The 22535-nt window shown below is 36.1% G+C and overlaps 1 protein-coding gene across 2 annotated transcripts in view; it reads right to left on the bottom strand.

Annotated features, from left to right (window-relative positions):
• Positions 1-22535, bottom strand: part of LOC135219372 (protein eyes shut-like) — a 325712-nt gene that overhangs the window by 132746 nt on the left and 170431 nt on the right. For both annotated transcript variants that reach the window (XM_064256088.1, XM_064256089.1), the window contains exon 5: positions 11214-11371. In XM_064256088.1, coding sequence (XP_064112158.1) covers positions 11214-11371 — 158 coding nt within the window. The remainder of the gene's footprint in view (positions 1-11213; positions 11372-22535) is intronic.

Below are 22535 nucleotides of genomic sequence, written 5' to 3'. Positions count from 1 at the left end.
CAAGGTCACTGGGACCTATGAGGTCATTTGGCGCTGAAAGGGAAATTGAGTAAAAATGTTTGAAAGGTATAACAAGAGGAAACCTCTCAGTTGCTCTATGAAACAATTGTTAGGAGAGGATAAAAAGTAAGATGGAGGAAAGAGAACATGAACAGATGTACAGTAAAAGGAATGAAAGGGGTTGCAGCTAGGGGCCGATAGGACGATGTAAAGAACCTTAAGTAATGCCTACAGAGCAACGCATGAAGTGCACTGACGGTACTACCCACTACGGGAGCCAAAATTCTGTGACAGTTTTAATCGTGCAAATGGAAATTTTATTAAATATTATCTTAGGATAATCATAGTGTCTACGGCCAGTCTTCATCACAAAAGAATGCTAAGTGAAAATGAAGTCGCTCTGCCACCCCCACCTGAGAATCCTTGGTTTAATAAATAAGTTAGCTTTACTAAACAAGTTGGTTGCCTGTATCTTATGGATTTAGCGAAGTCAGAATTTTTATTTCTAACTACCCTGACAATTATTCTGAATTTCCTACGGGTGATACTTATTATATTTAAAAAGATTAGTGCACAATATGTCGCTTTTCACGTAAGAAATGTCTTATAAAACGAAGAAATGTCTTTCAGAAAAACGAAGAAAAGACATACTGGTACGTTATAATCGTGAAAACGTCACAAATTATGTCCGAACTTAGTAACAATGACAGCTGCACATAATGAATAACAATGCTCCTTTGTGTTTAAGCGGTTAACAAATTCTGGTATAATCATGGGAACATAAATATTACCTAAATTGTTCGTAAATACAATAAAAGTATCTTATAAACATACACAAAATTATACGGAGCTGAATGATATCCAAAATGCATGTATTACATGATGCCTAGGAACTTTGTGATATTTCGAGAATTCTTGCTCGACCTTGCTAAGACTGAATGCACTCGAGTCGGTCCCAAAACCGGATGAAAGAGACACGTTGACGTCCGGTGGCAAATAATATATGTACAGCCGGCCACGTGTTATAGACCGCCACCCCCACCCACCCCCAAACAAAACAAAAAATAAAATAACCAGAAGGAGTAAAAAAAATTTCTTGATGGGAGAAAGCAAATTTGGAAGTGAACTTCGCAAACAGGTAAAAAAATATACACGAGCTAAAACAAGTTTCTTGTTATTGTATCGTTGTCCGTTTTTGTTGCTATAATAATTTTCTATTCAATTACCATTCGCGTTGGTATCACTCCATTTACCTGTGTTGTTGTTATTGTTCTTTTGAGTCACGTTGTCACTGTGCATTAATAACTGCTTCTCTTAATGCTACTGTGACCATCACTCTTTAACTTCGAACTGGCTTCTCAATCCTCGTTGAGGGTAACACTGACCAACTGTTGCTCGCCTTACTATAACAATTTATGTACGGTTCTTAACCAGTTCTCCTAATTCTAAAAATGTAAAAGTACCTTTCAATTTGCAATCAAAAGACATTTTATCAGAGTTATGGAGGAATTTATCAAATACATTAGGTTCGTTTTGACAATACCAGTGATTTTCGTTTTTCGTTTAAGGTTTGTGGGATTTACTTATTACATTCAACTAATTTTCACATTAACAGGAAGCAATATCAGCCGCAGAATTGTATATTAGGACACGACTAGTTCTAAGCCTTGCAAACATGTAAATAAATTCCTGTGACAAACTAGATTTTTTGGTTAAAATCATGAACTATGGTACTGATCAACAATAATAATAATAATAATAATAATAATAATAATAATAATAATAATAATAACGTCAGGTGTAAGAAATTCTGGGTAAGTGTTCGGGGAGCTGGATCAAAGTGTGTTATATCCAGTGTTGATTCTACAATCATGGGCGTCAGTTCAAAACTCCAGGTTCTGAATTACACAATCTGATTTCACTTAAGTAACCTTGCTGCCGGATACCTGTTGTGAGGAGAATCTTGACGGACCAGTGAAGTATCAAGTCCAGATTATGTGGAGCAATGAAAAGGATTAAAGCCAATTCTGTTAATGGTTAAAAAGTTGTACCAGCTCGGCCTCTTTGCTGCACCACTTGGCGCCACCCTCTATTGGTTTCCATCCTTTGCTCTAATCGCATTTTCGCCTTCTATCTTTGGATATCAATAAATCAATCACCCAACTCTCTGCCTGTTCCTACCCAGCTGTACAAATTCTTCGGCTTTATCGTATTCTTACTTTCGACATTCACTTATAAAAAAAAATTTGTCTTCTTGGACTATGAGAGTTAGAGGACGTAATTCAGCGGTCTGGTTATATACTGAAAAATAACTTGACAAAAGTGAAAATCCTTTCATTTCAATCTTCTCTCCTCCAAAGTCAATTTCCTTAGACTTTCTTTAAGTAGGGTTCTTTTGCGAAACAGAAACGGATAATAATCTAGTGAAAAAGCGCCTTAGTTTCTTCCTCACAATCGAGTTTTCTGTAAAACGTATAATGCTGTATAAAGCCATCAACTACGACTGGTAGCGCTTCAGTTGCTTCCCAGATGCATTAGAGTGAGGGAGATTGCTACGCCTCCAGAAAGCGCTGTTCAGACGCGCGATCCATGGAAAACTTTAACATAAATAAAAATAAAAACTATCGAGGCTAGAGGGTTCCAATTTGCTATGCTTGATGATTAGAGGGTGGATGATCAACATGCCATTTTACAGCAGTCTAGCCTCTGTAGTTTTTTAGACTTGAGGGTGGACAGAATATAGTGCGGACGGATGGACTAAGCCGTCACTGTTTTCTTTTACAGAAAACTAAAAACAAACTTAGTTCGGTAGCTGCAATCAGGTAAATACAAAAATTAAAAAAGCAATTCTAATAATTTTCCCAACAAGGTCCAGACAAATCTGCCCCTCAAAACAAAGACATGTAAATGACGTACTGAGATTTCACCCTTACGGTAGTTTCTTCCTTTTTACTTTTGTCATTCTAGCATATGGATATGATATTATACTTCCTATATTCGAAAAACTTTTGGGCAATTTCTTTTTGAGCATCGGAGCCTTCCTTTTAATACATTTAACACTGCCATCGTCTACTAATTAGTATGTACAATCAAATTCTAAAACCCACTGACACTCAAAACTAGCGTAGTCTTAAAAATGTAAAAATAAATACCAATGAATTTGACTGTTAATAAGAAATCACCGTAGATGACGAATACCTCCACAACGCCAATAAATCTGTTCTATAATCAACCTTCAGTTTTCATCGGTGATTACCTGATGAAGCACTTCTGGTAATGCTCAAGAAAAGGAAACATATATTTATGGCTACCGACTAAGATGCCTCTCTCTGGTGTGAATTTTCTAGGTCCATCTCCCACAAAGCCTCATCGAAAGCAATCAATAACTTACAAAGATGTTTTTTGGACAAATGGGCACTGCAACTAACTGGTAATTACGTTCTTCCAACTTTCAAATGCGCAACCGAATACATAACCTCCGTTTGACTTCGCTGGCCAAGATAAACACCCAACAAGAGCATTCACGAAAATTACTGGCGCATACATAACTACATACACTATAGGCTTGCTAGACTCTGCTTTAAGCCTAAGCCTCTTTCTTTGCGTCGCATGGCTCCAGCTACCATCAACCCATTCTTCCGACCAAACAAGCTTTTTTTTTTTTTTTTAGTAATTTCTCAACTACTGTTCACGCACTACTATCCTCTGATGGGTTTCAGAGGCGGGTCTTAAGGGTTATAGATATGAAAATGACTATTGCGCAATAAGCACCGAGATATTCAGAAGAGGGATGCCTCGCAAGTCATCGAGACTAAATGCTTATTTTGCATAAATCAAAAACGCTTACACATGCACAAACACTCACATATATACACGCACATACACACACATATATATATATACATATATTAATATAATAATAATTATATATAATTATTATTTATAATTTATAATATATATATATATATATATATCTATATATATTTTAATATATAATTATATATAATATATAATATACTAATATATATATGTGTGTGTGTGTGTGTGTGTGTGTGTGTGTGTAACTTATTAAAACAAATGCAATCCACTGAATAGGCAATGGATTAACTAATTCTATATCATAACCTGATCATTAAAACTCTTTAACATTGATAATTAATCGCTAAAAGAAGCGACAAACATTTCTCTTACGCCCCTTTTACACTTACCCACTTCTCCCGAGCTAAGCTCGCCTCAATTGGGCATACACAATGTCTACACTGGGGTTCACGTAGGAGTTATGGAGAACAGGATTATTTCTGGACATCCTTCACGCTCTAATTTTACAAAAAAGCCATACAGCAGGATAAAGTTAGCTCAAAACATACGAAGTACATCCCTCGGTGTACTGGCAAACAGGTTCCGTTTTGAATTACAGTCGACGCTGTCTCTGCTATCACCAAAAAGGAAAAACATTCTCAAGGCGGATAATGATGAATCCATAGAGGATGGCGTCTGACCTGGGTATCTGGTGATGTATGCATAATGCAAAACGATAAATTGAATAAGCAATTCGATAGCTAGGTGAAGTGTATCGTTAAGCAAGGAGAAACTTGATGCAATCATTGTTCATTTCTAAACAATTTGACGGTTCTTCTTCTTCCTATCCTATCCCGTATGTGTCGCACAACTAAGCTCAACTCATCGTCCTACCGACCTTTCCCTCGTCTTCGAAGGCAGCACTGAATTTCTTCTGATGATGAACGGTAGAAACAGTCATTATCGGGTTTTTGTTCGTGTTTTGTTTCCTCCTCATGCAGGTCTTTTTTTTCTATATCGGTCACGACAGACCGTTAATGTGATTATTACGTCTTTGTCATATAGAGGTTGACGAATGCACTACATTTTCTCACTCACTGTATCTCGTGTGTTGGTGTGAACTAGATTCAGTTAACGTAAGCAGTTATCAACCAGCGTCAATAACTTACAATGCAGCCTCCCTTTGCATTCAAGCATCTTCTTATTATTACATACATATATTATATTTATACATATTAGGAACAGTATGGCCAGCATAAACATTTTTCAGTTAAAGGTTATTTTTATCCCTCACTTACGTTGCAGGATACAAATCCCATCTTCAGGGCTAAAACTTGGAAAAATTAAAATTCTATACATTAGGAATCAGACTAAAATGAGGCACAGTAGTAAATTATACTTTAAAAAATTATACAGATAGATTATTTTTCATTACATCAGTGAAATTCGAATTTTAGATAAAAACTAAATGGTAAATAATTAAACACGAGATTAACAGTAAAGAGCAAAGCTACTAAGCATAATGACACTTTCAGGAGAGGAAAATAAATAAAAAACTGAATATAAACACAAAAACCACAAGTGAACAGCTGAGAAAATTACATTATTACCAAAGACAGGAAAAAATGTATTTAACATTAATCCTAACAGGTAAAAATTTCTATATATCATTAAAAAAATTAATAAATAAATAAAGACGAACACAAAGCAAAAAATAGCGAAAACGAGAACTCACCGACACAGATGCATCGAAAACACACTGAATTAAGTTAAACCGTTTAACAAGCAATGAATATACATTACTGAATTCCTCCCAATTCATTCCCGAGATTTTACAGCAACACCCTGGTCATTTTACGGTTAGTTACGATGTATCTTCACTGTTCACTAATTTACCTCTCACTGAAACTATAGATATAATAATTAGTGCTTTATTTACTACTGAGGATAGTGTTTTTGAAGGTTATGATGGTGACTAATTTAGGAAACTTTTGGAACTGGCTGTGATGGAAAACTATTTCATTTGTAACGGGAAAATTTACAAACAAATTGATGGCATAGCAATGGGTTCTCCTTTGGGTCCCACCTTTGCCAATATTTTTATGTCACCTGGAAAAACTACTTCTTGACCAGTGTCCCCCGGCTTTTAAACCCATTTTTTATAAAAGATATGTGGACGATACGTTTCTAATTTTTAAAGATAAAGATCATGCACATTTGTTCCTTAATTTCATTAAGTCATTTCATCCGAACATTAATTTTACTATGGACACAGACTCGAATAACGAACTCCCACTTTTAGATGTAACAATTTCACGATATAGTGATCAATTTTTTATCAAGTGTTTTAAGAAAGAAGACTTTTACAGGTTTGGGAACAAATTTCTTTAGCTTTTGTCCATTGGTTTTTAAACTTAATGCATGTTAGACGTTATTGTGTAGGGCGTATAATTTATCATGCCTGAAGAAGTAATTTTCTTGCAAAACTATTTTAGCAAAAATTATTATCCATCCCACCTATTTGAGAAAATATTAAGAGAGTTTTTAATTGACATTGTTGAACCAAAAGCATCCACTTTTAATGTACCTAAAAAAGAATTGTATACATATATCTTTGCCTTTTTGCTCAACATATAAACACGTAAAACGAGAGCTCACTGTCGTACTATAAGTGGTATGTATCCATACGTTAGATTTAATTTTATCTTCGAGAATCCTTCAAAAATCAGAAGTCTCTTCAAGTTCTAAGACACCCTACCGGAGTTGATGCGATCTTCAACAGCATATTTGTTTACTTGTCCCAAATGTAATTTGGGAACCTATGTGGGTAATTCCAGTCGGCTGTTGAAGGTTCGCATCGATTGCCATCTTGGTGTCAGTCACCGAACAGGATTAGCTTTATCCAAGAAGGAATTCTCTGCAATACGCAACCATGCAGTAAAATGTAAACAACATTCGGTACAGTGATTTCAAAATCTTATCTCAAGGAACAGATAACCGGTCATTACTCATTCTCGAATCCTTCATTGAAAAGTTGTCACCAACCCTCAACAACCATTCAACTGCTGTACAATTAAACATTACCTAATAGACCATTAGTCCATTGTACCTTCTCGCTTCTGTGTTTGCCTTCTCCTTGTTGTCAAAAATAAATAATAACTTAATCAGTCTTGTCCAAGCTTCTGTGCCGGTGAGTTCTTGTTTCGCTATTTTTTTATTTGTGTTCGCCTTCATTTTATTTTTGTTTTTTTCTTTTGTAATCATATACAGAAATTTTTGCCTGAATGTTAAATACATTTTTTCCTGTCTTTAGTAATAATGTAATTTTCTCAGATGTTCACTTGTGGTTTTTGTGTTAATACTCAGTTTTTACATTTTTTTTCTCTCTCCTGAAAGTGTCATTACGCTTAGCAGCTTTCCTCTTTACTGTTGATCTCGTGTTTAATTATTTACCATTTTGTTTTTATCTAAAATTCGAATTTCACTGATGTAATGATAATTATTCTATATAATTTTTCAAGTATAATCTACTACTGTGCTCCATTTCAATCTGATTCCTAATGTATAGAATTTTAATGTTTCCCGGTTTTTAGCCCTGAAGATGGGATTTGCATCCCGAACCGTAGGTGATGGATAAAAATAAAGTTTTAATAGAAAAATGCTGAAGTTTCTGCTAGCCATACTCTTCCTATAAAAGATCTGACTTTCTAGAAGCGGCAATACCATTCGTTTTATACATACTTATATATATATATATATATATATATATATATATATATATATATATATATATATATATATATATATATATATATATATATATATATATATATATATATGTGTGTGTGTGTGTGTGTGTGTGTGTGTGTGTGTGTGTGTATTATATAACTCAGTGAGCTATGGAAAGAATAATGATGGGAATAACACTAAGAGACAGAAAAAGAGCAACATGGATACGAGAGCAAACTAAAGTAGAGGACATTCTAACAACTAGTAAGAAAAAGAAATGGGCGTGGGCAGGACATATAATGAGAATGTCAGATAATAGATAGACGAAAAGAATAACAGAATAGGTCCTTAGAGATCGCAAACGAAAAAGGGGAAGGAAGAGAAGACAATGGATTGAAGAAAATTTGCGGGTTTGGAATGGCATAGAAAGACCATAAATAGAAGGGAGTGGAAGGACATGTCTGAGCCCATTGGCCTGCAGTGGACTAGCAATGGCTGATATATATTACTGATTGTGTGTCGGTATGTGTCTACGAACATACTTTTTAAGCCATGTCATTAATTCATTTTCTTTAAGCTTCTACAATTTACTAGTAACACGTCAAATACCTCAGTGTAGTTTCCAGTCTCCAGAGAATAAACAAAACTGTTAAATCTATTCACTCCCAGGACGACGGGATTTGCAGTCTTTGTTTGAACTCGTGTTTCAGTGTGACCTTGGCAAAAATAGATAAGGTATCTTATTTTCCAATTACTTTGTTCACGGTATGTTTCATTATGCAATTTCCATGGACACGATGATCACGCTCATATTAATTTTCAGAAACCCGCTTAAACCTGTCAGGAGGGTTTTCGACAATCAATCATTAACGCGACCTTCATTTCGCACCCAAGGGATTACTTAATACGCAGGGATCCGATAAACAATTCCTACCAGTATCCTTTACCGCCGTGAGAAGCTTAGGTGGAAGCCAGGTTTTGATTCTGGGACTCAGATTTCTTTCTGCCCTGATACAAATATTCGGTCATTTTACTACCTCTATGGAGAGAGATTTTGCAACCATCAGCAGAACCTGAGGAGAGTAGTCTCCGATTTCACCATGTTATGTAGATGGATTTTACAGATTAAGTTATAGGTTCTCGCTGACTTAGTATATAGTGTTTTTTTACTCATGTATGCAACTGGCTTCTCTCTCTCTCTCTCTCTCTCTCTCTCTCTCTCTCTCTCTCTCTCTCTCTCTTTCTGAGGGACCTGGGGCAACCCGAACGAGCTGTAAGGTTAGGTCGGTCTCTCTCTCTCTCTACAGTTTTATGTAGCAAGTTTCAACTGACTTAACAGCAAGTCATGAATGTAACAATATTTGCAGGTGAACCTTGTTTATTGAAACAATTTCAAAATCTACCCAGGTTAGAGGATGATTTAATGCAAGAAAAGAGGAAAACGTTACAATCTTATCAAGAAAGGGGTTTATCAGTGAATAAGTACTTCGAGGAAGGTTATCCTTCAAGGAGAATCCTTTAGACTTCACTGTAATTTATCTTATAATAAAATGGTAATGGTTTTCCTTTCATCATCGCACTGATTCACTGTTGTGTGGTCTTATCAAGAGTCGCGGTAACAAAGGCATCATATTCCCCTTCATTCATTAACATCCTTGGGAGATCATTTTAGCCACATCCGCCAAGACTCAACGCCATCGCCAGAGCAGCACCAATTATCTTGGCGCCCTTTAAGGCGTGCATTAGTGCTGGGAAATTCAAGATTTTCTTTCGCATGGCCGATAGTAAGAGTAGATGCGTTGAAGAGGAGTAATTATAGGAACCGCGACGCAACCTTTCGACACCGTGCTCTTTCCCAATTAGTAACTCGATCCACCACCAGGTGGAACTATGCCAATAGAAGCTGACCTTGAGAAAGGTAACCCCAGGTGACATTGCCAGCCTCTGAGGCAATTGTTCACAAACTGGGATCCGCGGGCCCTTGGGGATCCAGGAGAAGGCTCTAGGGGGTCCGAGACACAATGAAAAAAAATCAATATTTTTCAACTCAAGAAAAAAAGTGGTTATTTTCACCCATTTTACTTTATATTGAATTTAAAGCAATAAAAAAACTAAAAATATTTTATATATTTACTTATACTTTGTGCAGGACTAACAAATATTAAATGTATTCTTATTCTACGTTTTACTGGGTATCCCGCTATGGTAATGATAACTTTTGATTGGCTGGGACTTATCATATCATATCTGGGCAAGTTTGGGAAACACTGCTCTAAGGTCTCTTTTGCATAAGGAGATTATTATCGTCCTGCGACTCGAGTTTTATCTCTACGCATCAGTTCCTTTGGCTTTCGCGATCTTTTGTTTTTTATCCGATTTTTCTTTGGTTTCAGGCTTTACATATCTAACCATAAACTTGAAGGTTAGCTTTAAAATGAATACTGTGTTCATGCAGGTATATAAAATGGCATGTATGCATACATTCTTGCGAACTTGCGTATTTTCATACATACATTCATACATAATTTATATATATAAATATGTATATATATATATTATATTATATCTATATATATATTGATATATATATATATATATATATATAGTATATAGGATATATATTTTTATATATACATTAAATAGTTTTCATATATGTTTGAAATATGGCTTAATTTTCATCAAATTATATAAATGGACATAGTTTTCTCAAATAAATCAGGCAAGCGTCAAATGTATCTATGTCATCTGAAAAGGACAGATTCTTGCAAATATGGAAGGACCTTTATGAGCTCTTTTTACGTTCCCCTTACAGCATCCCAATACAACAAGCATTCATAAAGCGGATGTCTAAAAAAAACATAAATAGATAAAAAATAACCTGGACCCAAATATAATCCTCTGCCTATTATCCCACCACTTCACCAAATTTCACTGCAATTTTAGAATAGAATAGAATATAGACCTTAGGCCTAGGTCCAAGCGTTGGGAGCTAAGAGGCCATTCAGCGCTGAAAGGTAAAATGAGAGTAAGAAGGCTTTAAACGTGTAACAGAAGGAAAATCTCGCGGGTGAACCATGAATCACTTGTTAGGAGCGGGTGGAAAGTAAGATGAAAGAAAGAGAATAAGGACGGAGGTAAAGTAAAAGGAACGGAAGAGGTTGCAGCTACGGGCCGAAGGGACGCTGCAAAGGACCTTAAGTAATGGCTACAGTGCACCATGAGAGATCCACTGACAGTACTATCATGTTCAACGTTGCGTTAAAGCGCAGAATATTTTTCCCCCTTACGCTTCTATCCTGTTTCTCCAGAATTGAATAACCTTGTTAACTAACAATCCTCTACACCAATTAAAACAACTGAACTGAGCTCATACCGCCACTATTATATGGCAATGTTTACCAACAACACGTCCAGTTTCACAATACTAACGATGCCATCTACACGGCAGCTAAAATACGTGTCATTTCATCTCTTATTTTTCCCAGCACTTGACGACAGTCATCTGGCCTCAAGTCAGCCGCTTGTTTTTCATGCACCGATGGCTGCACTAAGGACTGGTGCAGCTGACCATTACTTACATTTGCTGAAGGGTTGCCGGTATCGGGATAGGAAACAGGTGACTCAGACTTACCTCGTTGCACTGGCCACTGCAGCAAGGACTAACACAGACGGCCATATTCACTTACCTTTGAGCACTTGTTGCCGTAGTAAGGACTGGCGCAGCTGACCCTGAGTGAGTAGTGCAGCTGGGTGTGAATTGGACGGTATTTGTAATGCGACCAGTTCTCGCCTGCTTCGACGGCATGTCGACCAACGTGACGCATTATCAGCTTGCCAACGCGCTCTGCAAAGAGGAGTCATTACTGTAGGTGTATGTCGTCGTTGTAATTGATTTGACAGTTTAGGTGATCGGGTGAATGTCAAGGTCTCCATTGCTGAAACAGGATCCTGGTCTTTCAAGAAGCAATAAGTGAATATATATATATATATATAATGTGTGTGTATGTATATATATATATATATATATATATATATATATATATATATATATATATATATATACATATATATTTGTTGAAAACTATAAAAACGTATGCGGTTTAGAAGACAAAAGTTGAAATAAATGAAACACAGGGGATCGGTAGAGCAATATACGTTGGTTAGTGTCCTTACCGTTGACATTTTTCGGGGACTTTTTTCCTTCTTAATATATATATATATATATATATATATATATATATATATATATATCTAATAATATATATATATATATATATATATATATATATATATATATACATATATATATACACATACACTAATACAGTTCGATTCAGTGAACAAACAAGATAATAGTGATTGCAATCACCCCTGGGCACCTGACCATGAGTGAGTGGTGCTGCTGAGCGTGAATTGGACAGCGTTCGCAATGAATGCCGTGCAGAAACTAACCTAACATTAACTTTGAATACGTACTCGGAAGGCCTCCCAGTAGCGTGTCTAATGTGAGGTGAGTCAGTTTATAAATGACTGGGGTTTAATAGGATAACAAACTACCATCAACCGTTTCCGGTGACCTTCATTCACTATTGGCTGACTCCGATCTTTTCATAGCTACCAAAAGACTAATTCTTTTTGAAGAGTATGGCATTAAGTGATGCACTTCAGGTATCAAAGATGATTACAGATAAAAGGCGTCAACAGTGCGCATTAAATTCATAGGAAGAAGAAAATATGAGATTTAATTTAGGCAACGAATAATTTTGAAAAATCACGTTCCGTTCACAAGATTACGGCTAACTGTAGTGTTTCTCAGTTACCGTTGATAACTAATGAGCTATGTGATGAACTCGAAGGTAATATATATATATATATATATATATATATATATATAATATATATATATATATATATAGATATATATATATTATATATATATATATATATATAATCAACCTTATCAAAGAGTACTTTTAAGGCGGCTTTCTCTATTTATAAGAAAGTGAACCATTGTCAAAACCGAAAAACATTCCCTAACAATAAGAGCTGATTTTATTTATGAAATTTAGGTCTGTATATAATGAAAAAGGTATTAGCCTGGGATACTGTATACTAAGTCCAAAGATCGAGGAGCGTCTTGCCAAAGGCTGCGGAACTCTTGGTGTGATTAATACTAAATACGAGTATATGGCAATGAATCTCTTCATTCATGAGACTTGCGACAATCACAAACGTTATGATAGTTAACTAATTTACACACAAATATCACCATGGGAAGTTCCACAGCTTGAAATGCATATAAAGCAAAGGCCGAGTCTTTATCACTGAAGCCAATGGTAATTCACTTCTCATTTCAGTAGGATGCAGAGCAATAAGTAGCTACAGTAGCATTCACAATTTCACACCACTGCGAATGATGTGAAAACACTAAAAGGCCAGGACACGCGGTTCGGTGTGGAAAGAGTTATAGAGTTAATTGTTTGATATATCGACTTTTCCTTTCCTCCTATTGCACAATGCATATATATATAATATATATATATTATATATAATCTATATATATATATAGATATATTATATATATATATATATATATATATATATGTGTGTGTGTACGTAAATGCATCATGCCATAAAATCTTGAAATCCCTTTTGCCTCCTTGAACCTTTCTATTCTTTGGTCTCTTATTTCCTACCCTTCTAACGTGGAAAATAGCTTCCTCTGGAATTTACAAATAAACGGTATCCATTATATTCTCGTATCACTCAGACAAGTCTCTGCTATGCCTACTTTCAATAGCGACTCAAAATATCTACGACATCAACAAAGGACAACATTATTTTCAGACAGCATCACTCTGAGTCTGGTATTATCAGATCCATTTGCTCATTCGCCTTTCTCTTAGCAATAACTTTGATTCAGTACAACTTCACTACTCTCTAAAGTATTACATTTAATTACCCTTGAAATTTTCAAAGCTTCTCTATATCAAAATGGAATATTTTAATATAGAAATTGACAGCAAAAAGGCTTGAAAGGTGTAACAGGACGAAAAGCTCGCAGTTGCATAACGGCAGAAAGATAATATGAAAGGAGGTACAATAAAACAAATAAAAAGGTTTGAAGCTAAGGGCCGAAAGGATGCTGCAAACACCCGTAAGTATGCCTACAGCGTACCACTTGAGGTGCACTGACGGCACTGACTCCCTACGGAAGCAAAGGAAACGTGTTACATCTGCAGGATATTTTATATTTTCATTGATGTGAGGCGAATTATAAAGGTGCAGTCAGTTTTAAAGAAGAACCTTTGGTTTTTGGTATAAGGAAAGAGAAACTGCTTTTAAAACTGAAAGAACAGGGAATCGATTTTAGGAGACAGCTGGAACTAAGCAAGATTAAAACGGCAGATAAGACCAGGAAGAAAGAGAAATGAAGAGTATGAATTGTGGAAAAATGCAATGTTTGCCTCACATGTTACTTGTAAGTAAATATAATGGATAATGGTAGGGTGAGTGAAGAGACAACCCTCAGAATAAATTGAATGAAGGATGCAGAATTTTTTCAATCGGTTTGACGAATGAGTGTCAATGGAAGCAAAATTTGTTGAAACAAAGGGGTTCTTGAAACACCACTCGTTAAGGTCTGTGTTGATGTTAAATGTAAATGAGAAAAAAAGTGGAAGCTGTTGAGCTCAATAGCATAGTAAATAGTAGTTACATTTGCTATCTTGAAAAATGTAGCAACTGGACAGAGAAATGATAAAAAGGAGTCGTTTTGTCACAGGAAGAGAATAGAGGAAAAACGCAGGAGAAAAGTGTACATAAATCAAGAGACTTGGGAAGGAGAAGAGGGAGCAGTTTGTTATATGGGTTACATTGCTGCTACTTACTGAGCCTCCGCTGTAAGTAGCCATTATAAATGAAGTTTTCAGCATGGATAACAAATCCTAGTTCGGTAATTAACGGAAGAACGCGGCAGTGATCCTGAAGATCACTGAAATCTAACGATAAAAAGAAATCCTCGGTAAATGATAACCTAAGGCCTATATAAAACACAGGGTCTAATTACCCTCTCGCATGGGCCTTCTTAACGAGGAATAGACAACATGAACACATTTACGCTTGAAGACCTCCCGCCCCCAGCCCCTACCCCCCACCTAAAATGATACTAATAAAAACATAAATATACGCATGGTGGCTTTACAACGTGACGAACGATAATTGCCTTGCCAAGAGCGAAGGTCGGGATATTACGGACATACATTCATATGCACACACATACGCATATATAATATACATAATACACACACCCATATATATTATAATATATTCATATATTAAAAATAATATATATACATAATAAGAGAGAGAAAAGAGAGAGCGAGAGACAGAGGAAAACGAGAGAGAGAGAGAGAGGCGAGAGAGAGAGAGAGAGAGAGAGAGAGAGAAAGTCGTGTTACTAAAGCAGTGAGGAAAGACGATTTTAAAGCGAGGAGAATGGCATCGCCAGAATTTTTCTCCCTCATACTATGGCCTGCGTAATTGGCAATTTGCATAACAAATCAACAGCGCGATGCTAATCACGTCATTAGCTTTCTCGTGAGGTGTAAAAGGACATATCCAGGAAGACGGAACGAGAGCGACTCCATTGGAAATAGCAGCTTTATCTTCAGTAAAATTCCTCGAGGAACAGATGGATGAGTGCGCACTGAGGCATGAAAACGGTTTCAATAAAAACGATTCCTCAAGTAACAGATGGATGAGTGCGCACTGAGGCATGAAAACCGTTTCAATAAAAACGATTCCTCAAGTAACAGATGGATGAGTGCGCACTGAGGCATGAAAACCGTTCCAATGGATGAGTGCACACTGAGGTCTGAAACGGTTTCAACAAAAATGATTCCTCAAGGAACAGACGGATGAGAGCACACTGAGGCATGAAAAGTTTCCATAAAAACAATGTGCCTGAGGTATAGCTCGTAATTTTGCTGTGCTGACTACAATTTACTTTCTCATTAAAAGGAAGCAGAAACCATCCAATTCTCATCAGATTACTGTACGAACAAAACAACTGAGAGAGAGAGAGAGAGAGAGGTTGCTTAAACTGTAATCACAACAGCAAATTGTAACCAGCACCAAAATTACAGAACATAATAACATTCACAGTCAAAATATCTCGGATCGAACATTTTCCTACGAAGCTGCAAGGGAGGGAAACTGAGAAAACGGAAAATTATAACAAAAGTAGCTAGATGCAATTATTGCGAAAATGCAGAAAGGCAGATCGAATTTTCCTTTAATTGAATGAGAAGACGCATCCTTAATATTCGTAAAGAAGTATTGTCACGAAGACAAAACTATGTTGAAACTAAAATAAATTTCTCCTCTGCCCCTGGCTCTTACCGAAATATTTCTTGCTTCACTCCTAAAAAATACAAATCTGGTCACACTGAACAACCATTTATAAACAGGTTTGCAAAAGAATGAACTCAGGAATTACCCAACCCGAGGCCTCTGACGCAATGAAGGATCCGTTCGCTCTCCCCACAAAATCAAATCTGTCTACTTGTCGTTGATCACTGTCCAACTACCTACACCGCTGCTCTGTTACTCACCTGTTCCGCTGCAAAGGGGAGACTTGCGCCATCAGCAACTACAACAAAATATGACCCGAAGAACGACATTCTTAAATTCAGTTTCCGAAAAGGCAGGTTGGGTATGTATGTAGTACGTATATATGTGAGTTTTAATAATAATATTTATATAATATATATATATATATTATATATATATATATATATATATATATATATATTAGAGAGAAAGAGAAAGAGAGGAAGAAGAGAGAAGAGAGAAGAGAGAGAGAGATAGAGAGAGAGAGAGAGAGAGAGAGAGAGAGAGAGAGAGAGAGAAGAGAGAGAAAGAGAAGAGAGAGAGAGAGAGAGAGAGAAGAGAGAGAGAGAGAGAGAGGAGAGAGAGAGAGCAAATGCTTCTGCATGTAATGCATTAGTACACATATTTACTAGTCAAATATAAATTGTATATACAAAAAGCGTTAAGAGACAGAAAGTATTTAACCCTTATAAAACCTTCGATCCAATTACTATATTTTCCTTTTTTTTCCGTCCACTGCACCGTCATTATGATCTTATGGGTCGTTGAAGATAAATTATACTATACTTTTCTTTGCTATTACTTAGACCTCCTTGTTCACCTGCCTATGACGGGGATGAAACTGTATGACTAATTTCATGGCCAGTCTGTGTGCGTAGGGATGTGCGTATATATAAGTACACATACAAACATATACACACACATATATGTGAACATATACAGATATATCTACAAACACACACACACACACACACACACACATATACATACATACATATACATATATATATATATATATATATATATATATATATATATATATATATATATATATACATATACACACATGTTGTATATGAGTGCTTACGAGATTACTCGTTTTATCCCTATGTGAAGAATTGCATCTGAGATTAGACCTTGGCACCAGGCATTAATCTCTCTCTCTCTCTCTCTTATAAAATATTTAAGGGGAATCATGTCCAATGCAAGTTTTCTAGAGAGAAATTCAATGACAGAAAACATCAGTCTAATCAAAAACTGCAGAGGTCGAACAAGATTTATAAATCAGATATAAAAGTGAGATTACACAAATTTCTATTATGATCTGTGCTACTTTATGGACAGGAATGACAATAAAAATAGTGCTGAAATATTGTCCCAAATAGAAAATAACGCTTTCAGAAAGTCTAATAGCAGGACGGAATAAGAAACGATACCATTTGAGAAATCACCGAACTTCCATATGTAAAGAAATAATGATGAAATGAGATCGAGACGGCATGGTTATATCCTTTACACAAACCCTGGAAGAACAGTACCTGATAGTCATCTGGGGTTCTGTGCTCAACATGAGAGTTGGAAGACCCCTACCTACTTGAGAACGGATGATGAAAATGAGTGGATAATTGTGGAAGGCAAAGAACTACAAAGACAGTGAAGAATACCACATACGCGGCGTTGGAGGCATGCATACATACATACATACACACATACACACACATATAAAAATATATGTATGTATACTACCTGACCAATTGGGAACTGCCCAAGAAAACTGAATGACAACTGATAAACTCTCTCTCTCTCTCCCCTCCTCCCAGACCCCCTCTACTGTATCTCTAACACTTCCTCTCCCTCTTACTCTCTCTCACTCTCTTCCTTCCCTGTTAAGATAGTTGCTTCAGTTACATTGTCCATTATCTTTGAATTTTTGACATTTTATATTTCACCACTTCTCACCCCCTCATTCCTACGGGGGCTGAACTTGGACTTGAAGTGTCTCTATTTATGCCAGTAACCTCAAAAACTGTGGGTTAGTCACTAATATCCATAAATTTTTACTATATGTATATATATATATATATATATATTATAATATATATATATATATATGATATATATATATATTGCTGCATACTAACAAGGAGAGGTCAGGTTAGGTGTGGTTGGTTAAGATAATTTGTTAATGCAACGAATTTCAAACATTCAAAGCACACATTAAAACGGGAAAATAGTTTGACGTCCGATATGCGATAATACTTTAAATTACGTTTCGACTTTTTAGTATATTTATTAGAGGAGCTGGCTGAAAGAGTGCGTAGTCACCTTTGCTTTTGTTACCGATGAAATATTCTATTGAAGAAATTCCATTTTCTTTATACAACTTTAGAAGACAGCCGTTTTCTATGAAGCGATGCAGTTTTGCATGACAGAAAACGAAAATAAAAAATCTCCTGGGAAACTTCACACTTCTCTCTATAACATGTTCATTAGGCAATGACAGTAATCTTTACCTAGCAGAAAATTCTTACAAAAGGGTACCAGATTGCACACACATTTTTGGTAAAAACATGGGTTATTTTTCGGAAGACTCCAATCACCTCCCATATTATAACATATATGGGTGGGGGGCGGGCGGTTAAAACACAACACAACAAAAATTTCTTAATAAATAACCTGCGCATATGCTTAACAACGGGCACCCCCCCCAAAAAAAAAAAAAAAAAATTATAATAATAAAATTACGAATTATAAGGCCAGACAACACCAGTCCCCGCCCCCTACATAGTTGATCCGGCATAATTTTAACCAGTAAACAGCCATATTTCCATAAAATAATTTTTTGCATGAAAAACTTGAAATGGTTTTTGTTTCAAAAATGGCTAGCTGGACTTTTCCGAAATGGCTGGCTAGCCTTCCAAAATATTACCTAAACATGAATCGTAATTTCCACGTAGCACTGTTGAACGGCTAAGTATCTAAGCAACATACTATACATGCATATACGTGAATACTAACGTATTCAACACAAAGATATCCGCATGAAAGATGGTACTCTATTTACTGGACTTACAAGGTTTTACCCAAAGGGTATCTGAATGGCGTTCTTCTCAAGTTTGAATGTCAGTAGCTTCCTGAAAATTTATCTGCTAAGAAAGATCGCTAAACATGGTGGTATTTTGCCATACATAATTAAAAGATCATGGTAAGAAAATCTTTCAGATCATATTCCGCAAGCTCTAATTATACATGGGCATTCCATTACATTTCTTGGTGTTAAAGTACTATGAACTAACGGGCGTTATTCACTTTTGATAGCACTGGCATAATCATTTTGTTGAGGTGTCATGCTGTTGTAGTGCCCGGGTACCAAAATACTTGTCCAAATAAGCAGGTCCCGAACTGTCAGTTAATAAGGCTTTGTCTATATTACGATAGTTCAACAACTGCCAAGATTCGCTCATCAATTATGTTGCCATAACTTTGACTTGAAGGAATAAAGGTTCGACTTCCTCTTACAACTACGACCTATTGAAAAGTGTAAGTTCACTCAAAATTTCCCTTCAGTCAACTTGAAATTTAATGTATATCTTACAATAGCATGGAACAAACGGGGAAGCCTACTCAGTTTAAATTACTTTAAGAACTAAAGCATAACCACAAGACCCCACTGAAGACCAACAATGAAATCAGTAATTAGCAACAATTAACATACTTGTGCTGACCTCCTTTACAATTTGCTCATAGAGAGATTTAGGAGAAAAATTGGAAGCTTAGAACACGGCATCACCAGAGGAGACAAAATCCAACTACTTATTCAAAGGAACTAATTGAATTTTGTTTTTCTATTGGAATACCAACAGACACAATAGGAGCCTTTTTACCTCTTCCTGTATCTCATGACGATGCTGAAAAAAAAAGTTGAACTCAAGAAAACGAAATGAAGCAACTGACCTTAACCCTGCAGTTGACGGAAATTGAAAGGGTCTACTCTTCTGTCCTAACACCACTAACGAGGAAAATGGACGTCACATGTTGATACACACATTATATATTATATATATATATTAAATATTATATATATATAATATATTATATATATATATATATGTGTGTGTGTGTGTGTGTGTGTGTGTGTGTGTGTGTGTGTGTGTATAGGAAGGAGTGGTGGAATGATTGTAAACCCAAGATTCAGATTAAAAGACCTAAATTTCTGTAACTATTTTGGACATAGGAGGGTTCGCTGCATCACTGTACGACCTTCATCTTTCGGAAAAGTCTATATGATCTTTACCTCCACTAAAATCATGAACTACTTTAACCAACACTGTCTGCCAAAATGTTAAATCAAGGATGAATCACAGGTGCACAATACTTCCTGAGTACCACTATTATTCGACTAGTTATTAGTCAAGTGGCTGATCACGGACCTTTTCGGCCAGTCTTCGACGTATCTTTGAGCTCATAATCATTTAAACATGTAAAACGTGCGACGAGGAAACCATCGGCGCAATCAAGTTTCCTGTGCATCACATAATCAAGGCCATCTAAATAGCTCTATCTTTCGGTGATCTCGGTATAACATGCTGCATGAGACGCAGCCCATGAAACTTTAATCACGGTCCGTTGGTGGCCTGGCCTACATCGTTGCCAGACGCACGATGATGGCTAACTTTAACCTCAAATAATATAATAACTACCGAGGTAGAAGGCTGCAATTTGGTATGCTTGATGATTGAAGGGTGGATGATCAACGTACCAATTTGCAGCCCTCTAGCCTAGGTAGTTTTTAAGATCTGAGGGAGGAAAGAAAAATGCGGACTGACAGACAAATAGCCATCTCAGTCATTTTCATTTACAGAAAACTAAAAACGCGCTCATTCGCCCAGCTGGTTCCGGTGATCACATTATGGCTTATGGCCGCTCGACCCAGACTCTTAAAGAGGTTTGTTTACAGGTTTCAACAACGGTGAAGACCATATGTATATCTGAAAGCTCAACCTAGACTACCCTTTATTTACCTGTCAATCGTTAATTAATAGGTACACCTTGGCTATCTGTAAGTTATTATTCTTCTCTTCCAACTGAAAACTATTTGCAATATGAATATGGAAAACTTAGGCTGTCTGACCTTACTCATCGTTAATGATACAATCGTTTTATTCACAGCTACCGTTGACGAATTATTATGTGTTTTCATATTTTCCTGCAAAAAAAAAAAAAAATTATCACCCTATGCAAAATGATGATTGATAACCATACTATTCACAGAGCTTTGGCTCTGTATCACGGCTGGAGTCATAAACTCTTATTTCTTTAATTTTGGAGAGAAACTCATGAAAATAATGTACTAAACAAATAGTGGTGCAATCAGCAACACCGACATTTCCCTTGAAGTACAATTATGTATGAGACTGCGTATGCAGATTTAATACTTTAGAGCCACGCGTAATCGTCGTAATTTGGTATTCATTCGTATGTATCAATGTACGAGATATTACCTACCAACAGCATTCCCAAGCCTTACGCAAATGAAAACCGACAGTCAAATGTGATGCATGAATAAGTAGCGATTCAATATATATTACTTGTCATTAAGTCAGCCTCGGCGTAGCTGATTTGCACGTACAGCACGGAATAACAGGGCGCGAAATTCCTATGCAAAATATTGAGTTGAAATACTATTACCTGCTGTCAAGGAATGTGAAGTTTACCTCCCAACTTTGCTTCGGGTTTTGGACATAATCGATGTTATATTTCACTTGTGGAGAGGAACTGTATGTTATGTATTTTCTAGAGGTAAAAATTCTATGATTTTTTTCTTTGTAGAAGTTAAACCTTGTCTTTTAAAATATGTTAAAAGTGATTCTAAAAGTCATTATCATAGCAAAAGCAGACCCAGGCCAAATTCGTCATTAAATCTCCATTAAAGCGACTTTGACCTATTTTTCGAAGGTCAGCCCAAGTCGCGTCATAGTGTCGTAATTTAAAAATCAACTTTTGTTTTTTTTATCAGCTGTAGTCACATTGGCTAGGAAATGAAAAAACAATCTTCTTATTAAAAAATTAAAGGATATTTTATTAACAGCGGCGATATGTGTGATGTACTGAATGGTTTTCAATTCATTGCATGCTTACATTGATAAAAAGATAATGCGGTGAAATGTTAGTATAATATACGATAAAATTCTTTTTATCAGTTCATCATTATTTTTATTAATCTTGGCCGCTACTAACTCACTATTCTGTTTTAGTATTGCCATGCTTTTATTATGCACGTGTTTTTTACTTCCTTGTAACCTTAATTACAAATGTGTATGGCTTATACTGAAACAAAGTTGTTTATTACTAATTATTATTATTAATTCTTTATGTCGTCTTTCTCTCCTCCCTGGCTTTCTTGTTCTATCCTTTTCTGCAGCCGCTACTTTGGCCATTGATCAGTAGAGCTTATGACTAGTCTCTCATAATATGCTCTTGTTACACCTAGTGGGCCATTTCGGAGTTACTTAGAAGAGAATATTACTAAACTTTTGAAATTTCTCCCTGATTACGTTTTTCGGACTATTACCAGTCTGTTGGGGTCAAATCGAACTGTTTTTTCCAGTTTCCAG

The sequence above is a fragment of the Macrobrachium nipponense genome, chromosome 1, assembly GCF_015104395.2.
Source record: "Macrobrachium nipponense isolate FS-2020 chromosome 1, ASM1510439v2, whole genome shotgun sequence".
NCBI lineage: Eukaryota > Metazoa > Arthropoda > Malacostraca > Decapoda > Palaemonidae > Macrobrachium > Macrobrachium nipponense.
Note: the sequence above shows the minus strand (reverse complement) of the source record. Positions and strands in the feature narration are given on the sequence as shown.